The 18910-nt window shown below is 37.0% G+C and overlaps 1 protein-coding gene across 4 annotated transcripts in view; it reads right to left on the bottom strand.

The window, feature by feature from the left end:
- Positions 1–18910, bottom strand: part of LOC136386101 (vascular endothelial growth factor receptor kdr-like) — a 276217-nt gene that overhangs the window by 47054 nt on the left and 210253 nt on the right. For all 4 annotated transcript variants that reach the window (XM_066357427.1, XM_066357429.1, XM_066357428.1 and 1 more), the window contains exons 25-26: positions 15280–15379; positions 7764–7869 (exon numbers count right to left, since the gene is read on the bottom strand). In XM_066357427.1, the coding sequence (XP_066213524.1) occupies positions 7764–7869; positions 15280–15379 (206 nt within the window). The remainder of the gene's footprint in view (positions 1–7763; positions 7870–15279; positions 15380–18910) is intronic.

The following is an 18910-nucleotide window of genomic DNA, read 5'->3' as shown; positions in this document are numbered from 1 at the left end:
TTTTAGTTCCTTCCATTGTGTTCTCCTTTTCTGATATTGTATTTTTCATTTCTGACTGATTCTTTTTTATTATTTCAATGTTTTTTTTATACTTGCTATCTCTTTATTTAGGTGTTTGTAATGACCATCTATTGTTGTTCTAATATCTTTGAGCATCCTAACAATTGTTATTTTATACTCTGCATCTGGTAATTTGGTTATATCTGACTCATTCAGGTCCTTTTGTGGGGAATCCTCTTGATTCATTTGTGTTGCATTTCTCTGCGTTCTCATTTTGTCTGTGTAAAAGAACGTTTGGCCACTGGAGTCCACTGGGTGTGGCCTCTGTGTTCCCTCGGTGTGGTCTGTCTGCAGGCCTGCCACCTCCTCGGCTGTTGCTGCCTAGGGCATTTGGGTGTGGGCGTTGCCAGTGCCTGCCTACTGGTGCTGTTGCTGTGGTTTCTGCCTCTCCTTCACGGGAGTGGCTGTGATCACGTGCTCAGGTGTATAAGCCTTGGTGGCCTTGACCTTCACCCTGCCTCCATGGGTGGCATTATGCTCGGCCCTGAAGGCAGGGGTGAGCACCTTTGCTGAGCTGAGGGTCTCCACCTGATTCCGGGCTTTCACCCTGCCCTTGCAAGAGAAGCTTGCTCATGGGATGGCTGCAAGCATTGCCTCCACAGGCCCAGTGGGACTGCGTGCCCAGGTTCTGTAGCGGGACTCCTCCTGTTCTGGGCTTTTGGCTCACCCCCACAGAAGGAGCCAGCTCTCAAGTCAGGCCACAAGCCTTGGTTCCGTGGGCGGGGCAGTGCTGTGCTCTTGTGCCCTTGCTCAAGGGTGAGTCTCCACTCCTTCAAGGGCTCCCGCCCTTCCCCCACAGGCTGGATTGCAGGCGGCCTGCAGCTGGGCTTGACCACTTTTGCATGTCCCCTCCTCCCAAGCTGGGCAAGACTGAGCTCACACCTGGGACTCAGTGGTGGCCAGCCAGCTTCTGCCCTTGCCACAGAACCTTGCTTCCGTGTCCCACCACCACCCATCCTCAGGCGAGCCCTCGGCTATGTGGGTGGGGGTGCTGCAGCTCAGACCCTAACACTCACTACTGTAGTCCTGAAAGCTCCCTCCTTCTAAGTGACTCTGCTCTGAGTGCCGTGGGAGAGCTTGTTTGGCCAGTGTCCTGCTTCCCTTTACTGGTATTGCTGTTTCCAGGGGAAATATTCACTTCAGATTTTGGGAGTGACTTGTCCCAGAGATTAGGGTGGCTGTCTCTCAAAATGTTTCTCCCTGTGCCTCCTAGATTACACTCTCTTCTGGCTACTCCAGTCCTCTCCTCTCTCCCTGTCCCCCGGAGCCCCAGGTAAGTGGTTGTGAGAGAGGTTTTCTGTGCAGTCCCTTTAAGAAGAATCCTGGGTCTGAGAATCAGTCTCTTTCTCACAAACAGTATCCTGTCTTGTTTCCAGCTAAATACTGTCCATACGCCTCTTCTAGTTCTTGGGCTGCAGGCTGGTGATTTGTTCCTGAGACTCAGAACCCTCCCCTCTCTGCTAAACTCGTTTCCTACCACACAGGTCTCTCCTGACTGCCGTTTGCTCTGGGGAGCTGGGCAGCCCTCTCCACATTTCCACTTTTCCTACCAGTCTCAGTGTGCCTTCTTCAGTGTTCCTTGATTGAACAGTCCTCTTAGTTTAGTCCAAAGTTGGTTTTTTCAGATGATGGTTCTTAAAATTAGTTTGTAATCCACTTTGGTTCTGGGAGATGGAAGTTGGTACATCCACCTCCTCCATCGCCGTCTTCTCTCCTAGCCATTTTTGGGTTTGTTTCCCTCTTTTTTGCAGTTGAATTCTAGTTTCAAGGCTTTATGATAAGAGAATATGCTTGGTATGATCTCAGTCTTTCTGAATTTGTTGATGTTATTTTTGTGGCCCAACATATGGTCAGTTCTTGAGAATGTTCCATGTACACTAGAGAAAAATGTATACTCTGGCACTTTGGCATGAAATGTACTGTAGATGTCTATCATATCCAATTGTTCTAGTGTTTCGTTTAAGGTCAATGATTTTTTATTGATTTTCTGTTTGGATGAACAATCTAGAGCCATCAGCAGTGTATTGAGGTCTCTAAGTATGATTGTATTTTTGTCGGTTTTTGTTTTTAGGTCAGTCAGTAGCTGTCTTATATATTTTGGTGCTCCTTGGTTTGGTGCATATACAGTAAGAAGTGTTATATCTTCTTGATTCAATATCCCCTTTATCATTATGAAATGACCATTTTTGTCTCTGATTACCTGTGCTCACTTGTAGTCAGCAAATCAAAAATACAATGAGATACTACCTCACACTTGTTAGTTTAGCTATTATCAACAAGACAGGTAATAACAAGTGTTGGGGAGGCTGTGGAGAAAAAGGAACCCTTATCCACTGTTGGTGGGAATGTAAAGTAGTATAACCATTATGGAAGAAAGTATGGTGGTATCTCAAAAAATTAAAAATAGAACCATATGACCCAGCAATCCCTCTACTGGGTATATACCCCCAAAACTAAAAAACATTGCTATGTAAAGACACATGCAACCATATGTTCACTATAGCATTGTTCACAGTGGCCAAGACATGGAATAAACCAAAAAGCCCTTCAATAGAAGACTGGATAAAGAAGATGTGGTACATATATACTATTGAATACTACTCAGCCATAAGAAATGATGACATCGGATCATTTCCAACAACATGGATGGACCTTGATAACATTATATTGAGTGAAATAAGTAAATCAGAAAAAGCTAAGAATTATGGTTCCATTCATAGGTGTGATATAAAAATGAGACTCATGGAGATGGACAAGAGTGTGGTGGTTACCACGGGGGGGGGGAGGGAGGAAAGAGAGGGAGTGGGGGCAAGGGAAGGGCACAAAGAAAACCAGGTAGAAGTTGATGGAAGACAATTTGATTTTAGGTGATGGGTATGCAATATAATCAAATGTCAAAATAACCTGGAGATGTTTTCTCTGAACATATGTACCCTGATTTATCAATATCACCCCATTAAAATTAATAATAAAAAATGAATAAAAAATAAAATAATAAGAAAAATAAGAAAAAAAAGCAGTGAGTTACCTACAAGAAATCTTCTGTAATACTGTCACCTGGTTTTTCAATGGAAACATTTCTGGCAGAAAGAGTTTGACATAAAATATTCAGAATGATGAAAAGCAAGGACCTACAACCAAGATTACTTTACCTAGCAAGAATATTATTTATAATTGAAGGAGAAATAAAGAGCTTCCCTGACAAGAAAAAGCTAAAAACGTTCATAACCACCAAACCAGTATTATAAGTAATGTTAAAGAATCTTCTTAAAGAAAACAGAGGAGGGGGAAACCAGAAACACACAGTTAAAAAACTAAAATGGCAATATATGTACCTGGAAATAATCACTTTAAAAGTAAATGGCTTATGTGCTCCTATCAAAAGACATGGGGTAGCAGAATGGATGAGAAAGCAAGACCCATATATATGCTGTCTATAAGAGATGCACTTAGGAACAAAAGTTACATACAGACTAAAAGTAAAGGATGAAAAAAGATATTTCATGCAAATGTAAATGAAAAATAAAATGGGGGTAGCAATCTTTATATTCAACAAAATATATTTTAAACCAAGTTTATAGTAAGAGAGAAAGAAGGACACTACATAATGATAAAGGGAGCAATCTGTCAAGATATAATGCTTGTATTGTTCACAGTGGCCAGGACATGGAAACAACCAAAAAGCCCGTCAATAGATGACTGGATAAAGAAGATGTGGCACATACACACTATGGAATACTACTCAGCCATAAGAAATGATGACATCGGATCATTTACAGCAAAATGGTGGGATCTTGATAACATGATATGAAGCGAAATAAGTAAATCAGAAAAAAATAGGAACTGCATTATTCCATACGTAGGTGGGACATAAAAGTGAAACTAAGAGACATTGATAAGAGTGTGGTGGTTATGGGGGGAGGGGGGAAAGGGAGAGGGAAAGGGGGAAGGGGAGGGGCACAAAGAAAACTAGATAGAAGGTGACAGAGGACAATCTGACTTTGGGTGATGGGTATGCAACATAATTGAATGACAAGATAACCTGGACTTGTTATCTTTGAATATATGTATCCTGATTTATTGATGTTGCCCCATTAAAAAAATAAAATTATTTAAAAAGAAAAAAGAAAAAGCTTAAAAGAAAAAGATATAATGCTTGTAAACATTTATGCACCCAATGTAGGAGCACCTAAATATGTAAAGCAAATCTTGATGGACATAAATGGATAGATCAATAGCAATACAGTCATAAGATGATATGTTAACACTCCCATTGACATCAATAAATAGATTTTTCAGACATAAATCAGTAAGAAAACAGTGGCCTTAAATGATACATTGGATCAGCTGAATTTAACGAATATCTTCAAAGCATTTCACCCCAAAGAAGAAGAATATACATTCTTTTCAAATGCACATAGTACATTTTCTAGGATAGACTACTTTAGGACACAAAACAAGTCTGAATAACTTTGAGAAGATTTTAAACATACCAAGCATCTTCTCTGACCACAATGGCATGAAACTAAGAACTGAACAATAGAGGAACTGAAAAACATTCAAACGCTTGGAGGCTAAATGGCATGTTATTAAATAACAAACAGGTAACAATGAGATCTAGGAAGAGTCTAAAAAGGCATTACAGAAGATCAATAAAACCAAGAGCTGGTTCTTTAAAAAGATAACCAACATGGACAAACCTTTAACCAGACTCATCAAGAAAAAAAGAGGACATAAATAAATAAAATCAGAGATGAAAGAAAAGAAGTAACAATGACACCACCAATACAAAAAATCATAAGAAAATATTATGGATAACTATATGCCAACAAACTGGGAAATCTGTACAAAATAGATAAATTCAATGAAACATATAATCTTCCAGAACTGAATCATGAAGAATCAGAGAATGTGATAGACACATTACTGTAGTAAAATTAAAGCAGTAATTTAAAAACTCCCGACAATTGAAAGACCTGCTGGAAGGCTTCACTGATGAATATTACCAAACATTCAAAGAAGAACTAACACTTATGCTCCTCAAACTATTTTTAAAAATTTTAAGAGGGGGATAGACTCCCAAGCTCATTTTATGAGGCATGCATTATCCTAATTCCAAAACCAGATAAAGACACTGCAAAGAATGAAAATTATAGGCCAATATCCATAATTAAACATAGATGTTAAAGTACTCAACAAAATATGAGCCAACCAGATTCAGTAATATAGTAAAATGGTCATAAATCATAATCAAGTGAGAATTATTCCAGGAATGCAGAGATGTTACATCCACAAATCAATAAACATGATACACCACGTAAATGTAATGAAGGATAGAAAATAAATGATCATATCAATAAATGCGTAAAAAGTATTTGATAAAATCCATTATGTATTTAAGTGAAAAACTCTCAGCGAAGTGGAAATCCATAGTCCAAATCATACTCAATGTTCAAAAACTACAGGCATTTCCTTTAAGGTCAGAAAGAAGACAAATATGTCAGCTATCACCACTCTTATTTAATATTGTCTTGACAAGAGGAGTTTGTTTATCAGGAACATCTTATCAGAAACAGAATGGACTTCTTCTTTATAATGTTGTAGTAGAAAGTCTAGCAATGCAGTTGCACTTTGTTATGTGAAAATTATAAAATGTAACTATTTCTTAAATAACCTGGGTAAGGTTGTTTCCAACTAAAATTTTGAAGGTGTTATATGGTTTGTTCTTTTTTTTGCTAATAAAATGCAAGAAGAGAGACTTGTGAAAAGAAGAAATTGTTAAGTAAAATGGAGTCAGGATTTGATGATTTTTCAAAATGTCCTGCCTCTTCAGATTATAAAGTATATGCTAAAATAAATAAACAGCTTCTGAACAAAGCATAAATCTATGACACTGTCAAGAAAATATGGTCTAGCCTGACCAGGCGGTGGCGTAATGGATAGAGCGTCAGACTGGGACACAGAGGACCCAGGTTCAAGACCCCAAGGTTGCCAGCTTGAGTGCGGGATCATCTGGTTTGCAAGGCTCACCAGCTTGAGCCCAAGGTCGCTGGCTCAAGCAAGAAGTCACTTGGTCTGCTCTAGCCGCCCCCCCCCCCCCCGTCAAGGCACATATGAGAAATCAATCAATGAACAACTAAGGAACTGAAACAAAGAATTGATGTTTCTCAATCTCTCTCCCTTTCTGTCTGTCTGTCCCTATCTGTCCCTCTCTCTGACTCTCTCTGTCTCTTCCACAAATATGGTCTAACAATTAATCTAATTTGTTGGGGATGGGGCTGGGTTAGAGGGGTGAAAGGACTGAGCAAAAAAGAACAATAAGAAAACCTCACTGAAAAGGACAACAGTGTGGTGATTGTGGTGATGCAAGGTGGATGAGGGTAAAGAGGGTATAAATGGTGATGGACCTAGACTTTACTTAGGGGGGATGAACACACAGTGCAGTATACAGAGATGTGTTGTAGAGTTGGGTGAATGAAACCTGTATAAGTGTTTTAACCAGTGTCACCCTAATAAATTTACTGAATAAAAGGAAAAACAATGTCTCTAGAATTTTAAAGAGATTGTTTTTAAACATTTAAGGAAGTCTAAATTATAGAAATGTTTATCTCAGAAAGGTTTGTGAGTGTGGATTCTTTATCAAATAAAGTGAATATGAGCTTCATGGGAAGACCACAAAATTTAAGAAGATTATATGAACAGAAGCACTGTATTCTTGGACTGAAAGGGAGAGAGACAGTATATTAATAAAAAGAGGCCATTGAAGTTCCCCAATTCTATTGTCAGTAAGTATTCTAAAAAAACAACTGTTGAGCTGAAAATGTGTTCTACCTTTTATGAAGAAGGACATAGCAAACCAATTTTTTTAAAATTCTGTTCTTTCTGTCTAGAATTCTTCTTGCATTTCTCCAAAAGTTTAGCTTCTGGTCTCAAAAGCCTTGTATTTCTTCTTCAGGTACTCATCATAGTCTACTAAAACCTTGTGTTTCTCATTTGGTGTCTCTAATAGAGTATATGTTCCTTGTGGTCAGCAGTCATGTCTTTATCTTTAAATCAACAGTGTGCAGTATAATACCTCCATAGGCTAGATCAGGGGTAGTCAACATTTTTATACCTACCGCCCACTTTTGTATCTCTATTAGTAGTAAAATTTTCTAACCACCCACCGGTTCCACAGTAACGGTGATTTATAAAGTAGAGAAGTAACTTTACTTTATAAAATTTATAAAGCAGAGTTACAGCAAGTTAAAGCATACAATAATAATTACTTACCAAGTATGTTATGTCAGATTTTCACTAAGTTTGGCAGAATAAATCTTTATAAAACAACTTACTATAGTTAAATCTATCTTTTTATTTATATTTTGGTTGCTCTGCTACCACCCACCATGAAAGCTGGAACACCCACTAGTGGGTGGTAGGGACCAGGTTGATTATCACTGGGCTAGATGCTGAAAAAATATTTTAATGAAGAACTGACATTGTTTTAATCACAAGTACTTTCTTCGGGGGTTCACTATTTTCTCTGTTTTCATGTTTTATTTGTCTTATAACATTATAATTATTTCACTTAAACTCGAATAGACTAGATTATGAGCTCCCCAGGGACTGAATATGGGCATAGTCCAACATTTTATTGCTCACAGATCCAGGAACTGTGACTTAACGGCATTGAATGAAAGAAAAATGGAAGCAGTGGATACCTGTTGAACATTGGCTTGAAGGAGATCTCCAATATACCCGACCAGGTCAGAGAAGTTGGGTCTCAGGGTGCACACACTGTGCCAGCAGTCAAGCATAATCTGGTAGCTGAAAATTAAAAAAAAGAAAGCCAAGATGTAGGGAATCACCCATCTGAACTTGAACCCCCTATGACTTGGATTGGGGAACTTAAGTTAAAAGCCCTGAGTGAATGTCTCTTGGATGCAAACACCAAGAAGCTGAATGAGTGAATGACCGTTGTGCAAACACAAAAGAATGCATGTGAACTGGTTTAGAAAATTAGCCTAGAGGTTCTACATTGCCCCTTTCTTTGTGCTTGTTAATTAGCAAAAGGAAAAGAAGTACTGACCCAAATTAGCCCTTTCTCCGTTCATGTCAGCAAAACAGCCATTAGTCATTCTTTCCCCTTATCACCTGGCCTCCCTCCCTTGTAATCTTGTTACCTCTATTCTGCTTCTGATCAGTAAAAGCTAAGGGAGAAGGAAATTGAGGAGGTCTTCTTTGCCTCCCTTGGCAGGCCTCCCCCTCTTCCTCTTCACATCAGTTTGCGTCTTGAGTAGGTTTATTCCATGGAACCTTGGTAGTTCCCAGCGGGCTGGAAGTACTACATCAAGAAAATCTCCATTTTCTCATTCCCATTGCTACTCAGACTTTTCCTATGGATGACACCTCAGATCTTATCTTCAAAATTATTCCCATATTGTAGTCTCTGGTATGATCTTAGAGTGAGGTTTCTGTAAAAACTGCATGATTTATAGCTGTCCATTAACCTTATCTCACCTTCATGCTTACTTGTTTTAGTTCTGTATGCATAAATATATGCATATAATCAGGCTTAATGAATACATTTATAACCCCCAATTTTAGAAAACTCAACCTTAAGATTATTCTAGCACTTAGGTTTGTTGCCAAACTCCTTTGGCAGTACAATGATATGAATTGAAAGACTGCTACATTTGTCCTAAGGCCAACTGTTTTCAAATATTCTTGAACTTTGGGCTTTCTTCACAATCTAGAATCTTATATAATTGAAGTGTGATCATCAGTTATCTTTATACATCTTTGGAAAATTATATGAAATTGCCATCATTGTTACTTTCAGTAACAATAATGGAATTCTAACTTGTACCTTCCAATGACTTTGGTAAATGAGCCATTATCTAAGTAGTAAACACCATTTCATGCAGAAATTGATGTTTATTAAAACAATAGTTAGTCATTAACCTATCTATAAATCTCTAAAAAAGAGGCCTTCAAATCTTCTTTTATCACCTGTTATAATTGTGTAGATTTATTTTTTATTTTTATTAAATATATTGAGGTGACATTGATTAATAAGATTATATAGTTTTCAAGTGTGTATTTCTATGATACATGATATATATTTGGCCCCCTTAACCAATTAGTACCTTTCACGCCCTTTCATCTGGTAACCACCATACTATTGTCTGTGTCTATGAGTTTTTGTTTGTTCACTTGTAGCTTTCAATTTATATATATACCACATATAAATTGGTATATAGTAAGTCTATTTTTAATTTTTTGAGGAATTACCATACTGTTTTCCATAGTGGCTGTGCCAGTTTACATTTCTGCCAGCAGTGAATGAGAGTTTCTTTCTCTCCATAAACTCTTCAACCCTTGTTAATACTTGTCTCACTGATAATAGCCATTTTAACAGGTATGAGGTGGTGTCTCATTATAGTTTTGATTTTTTTTCCCATAAAAGCTAGTAAAGTTGAACATCATTTCATTTATCTGTTGGCCATTTGGATGTTTTCTTGGAAGAAGTATCTGTTCAACTCTTTGCCCAATATTAAACTGAATTGTTTGTTTGGTGTTTTTATGACTTCTTTTTATATTTTGGATATTAACTTCTTGTCAGAGCTTTTGTTTGCAAATATCTTCTCCCACTTGGTTGTTTGCTGTTCTAGTTTGTTGGTTGTTTCTGTAGCTCTTCAGCTCTTTAGCTTGATATCATCCTATTAATATATTTTTGTCTATAATGGCCTCATGTTTGGGGGCAAATTCATCAAATATTCTCTAAGACTAAGGTCCATAAGTTTAGTACCAATGTTTTCTTACATAGAACTTTTTGTTTTAAGTCTTATATTTAGGTTTATGATTCATTTTTGAATTAATTTTTGTATGTGATAACAAATTCTAGTCTGTTTTATTCTTTGTACATCACTTTCCAATTTCTGCTCCATATATTGAAGAGGCTTTCTTTTATCCATTGTATGTTTTTAGTCTGTCAAAAGTTATTTGCCTATATATATGTGTGTGTGTTAATTTCTGGGATCTCAATTTTGTTCTATTAGTCTATGTATTTGTTCTGCCAATAACATGCTGTTATAATTATAATTGCTCTGTAGTATTATTTTGAGTTGGGAGTGTGATACTCTTGGATTTATTCATTTTTCTCAGGATTGCTTGACTGTTGGGGTCTTTGGTGGTCCCATACAAGTTAATATTTTTTTTGTTGTATTTCTTTAAAAATAACATTGGGGTTTTGATGGAATTACATAAAATCTGTATCTTGTTTTGGGTAATATAACCATTTTAATTATGTTGATTCTTCCAATACATAAACACAGAAAGTATTTTCATTTTATTGTGTCTTTTTCAATCTCTTTAAATAGTACTTTCTAGTTTTCAGTATACAGATCTTTTGTATTCTTTGTTAAGTTTATTCTTAGAAATTTTATTTTTTTGTTACAATTGTAAAAGGAAATGTTTCATTCTTTTCTGAAATTTAATTGTTAGTATTTAAGAATGCAGTGGATTTTTGTATATTAATTTTGTATCCTGCAACTTTATTGTATTCTTTACTGTTTCTAATAATTTTTTGTGGAGTCCTTAGGGTTTTCTATAGAAAAAATTATGTTATCTGAAAAGAGTAAAGTTTTTACTTCTTCATTCCCTATTAGATGTCTTTATTTCTTTCTTTTGTTTGATTTCTCTGGCTAGAACATGAAGTGCTATGTTGAATAAGGGTGATGAAAGTGGATATCTTGGTCTTGATCTTAAAGGAAAAGTTGTTAACTTTTCATCCATTGAGTATGATATTAGCCGGAGGCTTGTCATATATGGCCATTAATATTTGAGGTACTGCCTGACCAGGTGGTGGTGCAGTGGATAGAGTGTTGGACTGGGAGGTTGAGGACCCAGGTTCGAGACCCGAGGTCCCAGCTTGAGCGAGCGTGGGCTCATCTGGTTTGAGCAGAAGCTCACCAGCTTCTACCTAAGATCGCTGGCTCAAGCAAGGGGTTACTCGGTCTGCTGAAGGCCCATGGTCAAGGCACATATGAGAAAGCAATCAATGAACAACTAAGGCATCGCGATGCGCAACGAAAAACTAATGATTGATGCTTCTCATCTCTCTGTTCCTGTCTGTCTGTCCCTGTCTATCCTTCTCTCTGACTCTCTCTCTGTCTCTGTAAAGTAAATAAATAAATAAAAAAAAATATGTGAGGTACTTTCCTTTAAATCCATTTCATTGAGTGAACATTATAGACATAAATGTTATCAATCTTAGTATTGTTTTCTTAGACTCTATTTAATTAATTTCCTTTCTGATCTTTATTTCTTATCTTTTCCTCACTTTAGGATTTATTTGTTGTTCTTTATTTAGTTCCTTGAAGTGTAAATTTACAGTGTTTCTTTGAGATTTGTTTCTTGAGTTAGGCCTCTTTCTGTTTATGTCAATGTATTAGGTAGATTTTTTATGACTCTCAGTCTTCATGGGGTAGTCTTATGAGGTAGGTGTCATGTGGGACACAGTGCCACATTCTCCTTGATCACATGCACTGGGTGCTCCAGGAATATCTATTGTGTGGATTATGTGAGCTCTTTTATTGAATTTGAAAGTTGATTGCTATGGCCCATTTGTGCGTAGGTTTGTCCCTCAAGTTTGTTGACTGTGAGCATCAACCCCAACTACAGTATATATCAGCAGGTGCTGAGCACATGAAGCAGAATTCACCTTAGCAGGATCTATTGCCTTCCAAGATCTCCCTTTGTATATGCTGCTTGTAAAGCTATTTGGATCCTGTTTTGATGTGTTTTGAAGCTGTCCCCTGGGAATATTGGTTCTGGGGTTTCTTGGGAGGGACTCTGGTGCAGGCCAATGAAAGATGATGCTTGTGATTGGTCCTGGGCAACAACTTTGGAACTACAAGCCAAACTACAGTTTGTGACTGCCTCTGCTGAGCTTAGGTGTGCATGGGTATTTTCAAGCTGGGCACCAAGGCTGACTTTTACCAGCACTGGGCCCAGGGGCAGATCAGCAAAATGTTCCAAATGTACCCTAAGATCTGCCTCCTCCTGCCTCCATCTGTCAGCTCTCTGTTAGACTTAGTCACTGAAAGAGCCACTGATGCCTTTTCATTTGTTAAATTCAATCCATTTACATCTAGGGTAATTATTGATGTATGAGGATTTTTTTTATAACTTTTTAATATTTTGTTTTCTGGTAGCTCTGCATCTTCATTGGTTCTTTTCCGTTGTGTTTCTTTCTGCTTTTTTTTTTCATGTTATCACATACTTCTTCCCTCTGTTTCCTCTTTTTTGTAAGTTATATGTCTCAGTTTTGGGTTTGTGTGTGTGTTGTTGTTGTTAGGTTTATGTAAAAGAAAGTTTTATATATACAGTATGCTTTTTCCTTTTGAGTGTATCAAATCTCTGTCCTACTTTGCAAATTAAGACCTTTACTACCTTTCTTTTACATTTTCATTGTGACAAATTATCACTATTTATGCTCTGTTTGCTGGTGATCTTACTAATAGTTTTGTGAACTTTTAGTTCTTTGTTTCATGTACAATAACCCCCTTGAGTATTTCTTGCATTTGAAGTCTTCTGGTGATAAATTTCCTCAGCTTATGCATATCTGAAAAACTTTTATTTCTCTTTCATATCGAATGAATACCTTTTCTGGATATATTATTCTTGGCTGGTGATGTTTCTCTTTCTGTATCTTTAATGTTTAATTGCATTATGGTTTCTGCTGAGAAGTCCAATGATAACCTAATGGGATTTCCTTTAAAGGTTAATTTCTTCTTTTCCTTGGCAGCATTGAGATTTTTTTTTTTGGTCATTATTTTTTTACAATATTAATAAAATATGCCTTGAAGAAGGCCTTTTGGTATTGAGATATTTAGTCTTCTGTTTGCTTTTTAGATTTTAGGACCTAGCTCTTTCCATAGGTTTGGGAAATACTCATCAATTATTTTTTTAATAAGTTCTTTATCCCTTTATCCCTCTCTTTTTCTTCTGGTATGCCTATTATTGTTATATTGTTCTTTCTGATGGAATCAGATTATTCTTTAGAGTCCTTTAATATATATTTTTTACATTCAAGTATCTCTCTTCTTCCCTCTGCATCATTTCTAGCTTCCTGTCTTTGGTATCACTAATTATTCCTCCATCTGTCCAGCTCTATTTCCTATGTATACTAGTTCATTGTATTCTCTTTTATTGACTTCTTTATCTTTAGAATTTCTATTTAGTTTGTCTTTAAAGATTCAATCTCTTTGGGAAAGTATATTTTTTTATTTGTGGATTTTATATTTTAGTTCATTAAACTGCCTATCTGTGTTTGCTTGAATCTTGTTTAGTTTTTTCAGAATTGTTATCTTGAATGTTATTTAAAGCGTGTTTTTTCATGTTTTTAAGTTTGTGTTTTGGAGATTTTTAAACTTTATTTGTTACATTGGTTATTCATGGTCTTTGATGAATTCCTTCTTTGCCTAAGCATTATGTATGAGTAGTACTTTTTTATTAAATTAAGAAAAAGTCTTTCCATTGTTTTCCAGTAGGTGGCACTGAACCATAATATTTTCTTTTGCATTGTTCCAGCTTTTCAGATTCTTCAGGGTGATGGAACAAGGCCTGGGCAGGTGAGCCTGTCCCCTGTGACCAGGTCAACTAGATCTCAAGGGACCAACCTCACAGGGGTGGGCAACGGGTTTCCAAATTCACAAAATCCCATTGCTGTGCCCTGCAGCCAGATACTGCCAGTTATGCAGCTGGATGGGTGGGGTGCAATGAGTTGGGGGAAGTTGGCTATTTCCTTTTTTGCTTTTCTATCAATAATGGTGAATGGCAGACCTCTGTGGCCTCTCCTCTGTCTCCACCCAATTCTGGGATTAGTCATAAAGTGAACTGGTTGACTCAGGGGAAAATAATATTTCTGTAGTACTACTTTTTGGAGTTACAGATAATGATTTCTGTAACCTGGCACTCATTGCTACAGCTTCTTCTGGAGTTTGTTGATAGCTCTGAGAGGGTGACAGGAAGCAAGCTCTAGGAGTGTGAAGAGAGGTGGCCAGGTTTTGTGGCTGTGTTTAACTGTTTGGAATGTGGGTTGCCAAGTGTAGCCATACTTCTGTGTTCATTTCTGCCCAGGTCACTTGATTCAGCCACAGTGTTTACTACTCAATTCTTCAGGAACGCACACTGTATCTCTTTGCTCGTCCCCATTGAATAGAGTGCCAGTGGCAAAATGACCCTCCCCTCTCCAGGCTGAGCCCCACAGTGAGCTCTGGGCAGCAAGCTCCAGGGTGTGCATCTCTAGTGCTGTCTCAGCTCTTCTTCCTTTCTACCTCTCTTATTCATTCTCACTTTCCCACTTTTAGATATTTCAATACACAGGTCGTCTCTTGGACATGAAGGAAATCTTTTGTTGAATTGTTGTTCTAATTGTTGAGACATCAAGAAGAGATGACAAGGGGTCCTCTCATACCACCATTCCTCTGGTATCACTCTCTAGATTCACTTATTGATTCATTAAGAGATCCTAGAACTTGGCTCCAGTTTAGTATAATGTGTGTGGCCACATCTCTTCCAGATGTCCAAGAGAGGCTGTACTGAGAATGCAATCTTCTGTAAATTTTTATTCAATGTTTTAAAGTATAAACATATAAATAGAAAAATTAAGGTTAAAAGGGGTCAGTATCATGTCAGTATATGCATCTTCATATAAAATTTATATTTCCAGTTTCTTAAACCATCTTTTAATCATGACAGGCATACCACATTTTATTGTACTTTGCTATACTGTACTTTACAGATACCACATTTTAATCAACATTTAGACAAAACCCACTACCAGCACAAGGTTACCACTTTCTGAAGGCTTAAATAATGGTTAACACTTTCTTAGCTATAACACTTTAATTAAGGTATGTACATTGATTGCTTTTTCAGAAATAATATTATTACACTTAATACACTATATTATAGTGTAAACAATTTTATATGCAATGGGAAATCACAAAAATGTGTAACTTGCATTACTTCAATAGTGGCTTTATTGTATGGGTCTGGAACTGAACCTGCAATATATTTGAGGTATGCCTCCATACCTGAGAAAAGTAAAAGAAATGCATTGGCATTGAACGAGATTTCATGTATTATCTTAAAAAAATCTGTGATGCTTACTTTGATCCTTTTATCCACATTAATTTAGTCTGATGACCCTTAGGCTGAAGAACTTACATTTCAGGAGTGGAATATTCAGGAGATTTCATTCGTGTTCCCTCCTTAAGCTGACGGCAGAATTCTTCATCTATTTGTACTCCTGGGTATGGTGAGGCACCTGAAACGTAAGGGGAAAAAACATATCCTATTCATTTGCATGAGGTTAACAACCCAGAGAGCTAAAAAGAATTCTAAGAAGGGCAAACAGCTCCAGATCTACATAGAGTGTCTGACATAGTACTTCCATCTACCTCAGCAGTTGAGAGACCTGATATACTAATTCTCCCAGAAGCCACATATACAACTTGCTTTGAGATGAAGGTAAAGGTTTTTAATACCTACTAATGAATTTCTATTGACTTGGAAATAATTTCATCCTTTTAAATGGTATGTTCAGCCCTTATCCTGTGATTTGGTTGAAGTATAACCCACCTTTCAATATAAAATGAATGATTTTTGTTTTTAATCGAAAATATCTCTTTTTGCAGTCTTGGGGTGCCCTTTTCGTATTATACTTTAACCTATGACATTTTAATGTAGTTCAAGCATCAAGAACCACAAAGGAGCAGATTTCCAGCTAGTATAGACATCTGTCTTCAAGTTGGGAAATGTAGTCTTGGTGACATACAAACCAAAAAGAAAAATAAGACTTCAGAATAAATTTCATGTTGAAAAATGGGAAAAATTATTTACAAAAATATTTTATGGTAAAGAAAAAGCACATTTCTCAAATTTGAATCACTGTTTAAAGGAGATTAAGAGAATACAAAATATCAAACCACAAGTCTCTCTGAACATCTATTTCCGTAAATGGGTAGGCAGTATTTTCAGTCATGACTTTTATTTGGTTGCTTATATGCAACAATCATAAAAACTTTTATTTTATTTTTTTAGTTAAGAGGCAGAGAGGCAGAGAGACAAACTCCCTTGTGAGCCTCTACCAGGATCTATCCGGCAAGACCCCTAAGGAAAATACTCTGCCCATCTGGGCCTTTGCTCTGTTGCTTGGCAACCAAGCTAATTTTAGAACCTGAGGCAGATGCTACTGAGCCATCCTCAGCACCTGGGGACAACTTGCTTGAACCATCCAAGCCATGACTGCAAGAGAGGAAGAGCAGGAAAGGAAGGGTGGAGAAGCAGATGGTTACTTCTATGTGCCCTGACTGAAAATGGAACCCAAGATATCCATGCACCAGGCTGACACTCTACCATTAAGCCAACTGGCCAGGGCCAATTATGAAAACCTTAAAATACATTTTCTAGGACTTTGAGATTAAAGATGGTGTCAATATTGTTAAATTTTCATATAAATAATATTTGATTATTTATAAGACATTTTTAGTGTATGTAATTTGTACCCCATCTAAATTTTCAGAAGTGTTTAAAGTAGCTTCTAGGTGTTTAAAATATATATTAGAAGTTAGAAAGAAAACAAACAAACAGAAAAACAAAGATGAGATCCAGAGAAAGTTTAATAAAAACTGATGAACTATCAAAATGTATAATTTGCTGTTGGGAAAAAGGCATGACATTGCTTTTGTTTCTCTTTTTCTGAAAGTTAGCTAAATAGTATAAACCAGATCTGTTACCCAATTCAAGGTAACTTGAAAGACACTATTAATTTTAGTTACTCTTCCTTGCAATTTGGTGATACATTATTGCTCACTATAATTTCCCTGTCCGATTTGGTAACTGTTTGGTTGATGCGATATTTTAAGTCTCATAAATTTAAGAATGTTTCATCTATTCTAATACTTCCCAACTTATGGCTCCTGACCTTCCCAGAAGACCAGAGTTATAGCAAAGAATCTATATATCATTGGAGCCATTGGTTATTATCTGTAACCTGAATACTTGTTGTCTAATATGGAGCGATAATTTTTATAAAGCATGAAGACAATAATGTAATTTTCAAAGTTCAAATGATTTCAAGCTTCTTCAATTCAGAGTAGCTTTTAGTATGTGTACTTTCTCATCAAATTCATACTAAAAGTATAATCATAAACATATAATTCCTTCCCATAATTGCACATTCTTTGTGGGGAAATGGCCAAAATAATATAAAACATGGTATCCGGAATAAATTTGTTGAACTCTCACAAAGTTATTAAGGCAAAACATTGACTTTTTAATTTGAGATTCAATCTGTAGATAAAGGTTAAGAGAACCTTCAAGGCTGAGAAACACACATACATCTGTTTAAGATATGCATTGTCACTCATTTAGAAGATAGAAAACTTCTTTTAGGTATTATGTCTTAAGAATCTCTTATTCTTACTGCCCTCGGTAATAAAGGGACACAGCTATTCGTACCCAGCACAGCTCAATGGGACTGAGAAATGGCATAAAATCCTGAGAGTTCTTATTCAGGAAAGAGGCAGGGAAGAGGGCCTGCACCAAATGTCATAGCATATCAGTTCATTGTCCTAAAAGTTGGGTATTCACAGCATCAAACATGATGCTAAAGAATTGGGAGAAAGCACACAATCCTGAGGCTTTTTTTCACAAGAGTGAGTGAGAGGACTAGAATGTGTACATCCATAAAAAAGTGATTGAGAGACTGCCAGAATATCTGGAAAACCTGACTGGCGAATGTCTTTCCTGCTGAAGACAGCCTGTAAAGAGTGAAAGAGGTGTGTGCTTCATCATGTGTGCAGACACCAAAACAGAGCTACAAGAAACACAAGGAATCGGGGAAATATGATATTACCAAAGAAATAAAATTAATCGCTAGCAACTGACCCTAAAATGAAGATCTATAAATTGCTTGAAAAGAATTCAAAATAATCATCTTATAGAAGGGCAGTGAGAACAAGAGAGCACAGATAATTAACTGAATAAAACCAGAAATCAATATATAAACAAAATTAAACTAGCAATAAAAACATAGAAATCACTCATGATAATAACTACTTAACAGCCTGGCCAGTAGCGGCACAGTGGATAGACTGTTAACCCACAGCACCAAGGCTGTCAATTAAAAACTGGAGGTTGCTGGCTTGGGCCCAATGTGGAGCCTGAGATCACTGGTTCAATCCCTGGTTACAGTATATATGAGAAGCAATCAATGGATATAAAACTAAAATCAAGCAACAAGTTGATGTTTCTCTCTCTCTTCCCCCTACATTCCTCTCTCTATCTCTCTCTCTCTCAAAAAAAATAAACTACTTAACAAATTTCATTTAGGGGGAAGATAACATAATGAAGACCATATCTGACAAACCCAAGCTAACATACTCAATGGCAAAAAGTTGAAAGCTGTCTTACTAAGATTAGGAACAAAACAAGACTGCCTTTTTTTTTTTTTTAACTTTTTTTTTTTAATTTTTATTTATTTTTTACAGAGACAGAGAGAGTCAGAGAGAGGGATAGACAGGGACAGACAGACAGGAACGGAGAGAGATGAGAAGCATCAGTCATTAGTTTTTCATTGCGCGTTACAACACCTTAGTTGTTCATTGATTGCTTTCTCATATGTGCCTTGACCGCGGGCCTTCAGCAGACCGAGTAACCCCTTGCTGGAGCCAGCGACCTTGGGTCCAAGCTGGTGGGCTTTTCCTCAAACCAGATGAGCCCGCACTCAAGCTGGCGACCTCGGGGTCTCGAACCCGGGTCCTCTGCATCCGAGTCCGATGCTCTATCCACTGCG

Source organism: Saccopteryx leptura, chromosome X (assembly GCF_036850995.1).
Source record: "Saccopteryx leptura isolate mSacLep1 chromosome X, mSacLep1_pri_phased_curated, whole genome shotgun sequence".
NCBI classification, from domain to species: domain Eukaryota; kingdom Metazoa; phylum Chordata; class Mammalia; order Chiroptera; family Emballonuridae; genus Saccopteryx; species Saccopteryx leptura.
The sequence above is the reverse complement of the archived record's forward strand: the minus strand, read 5'-3'. Positions and strand labels throughout refer to the sequence as shown.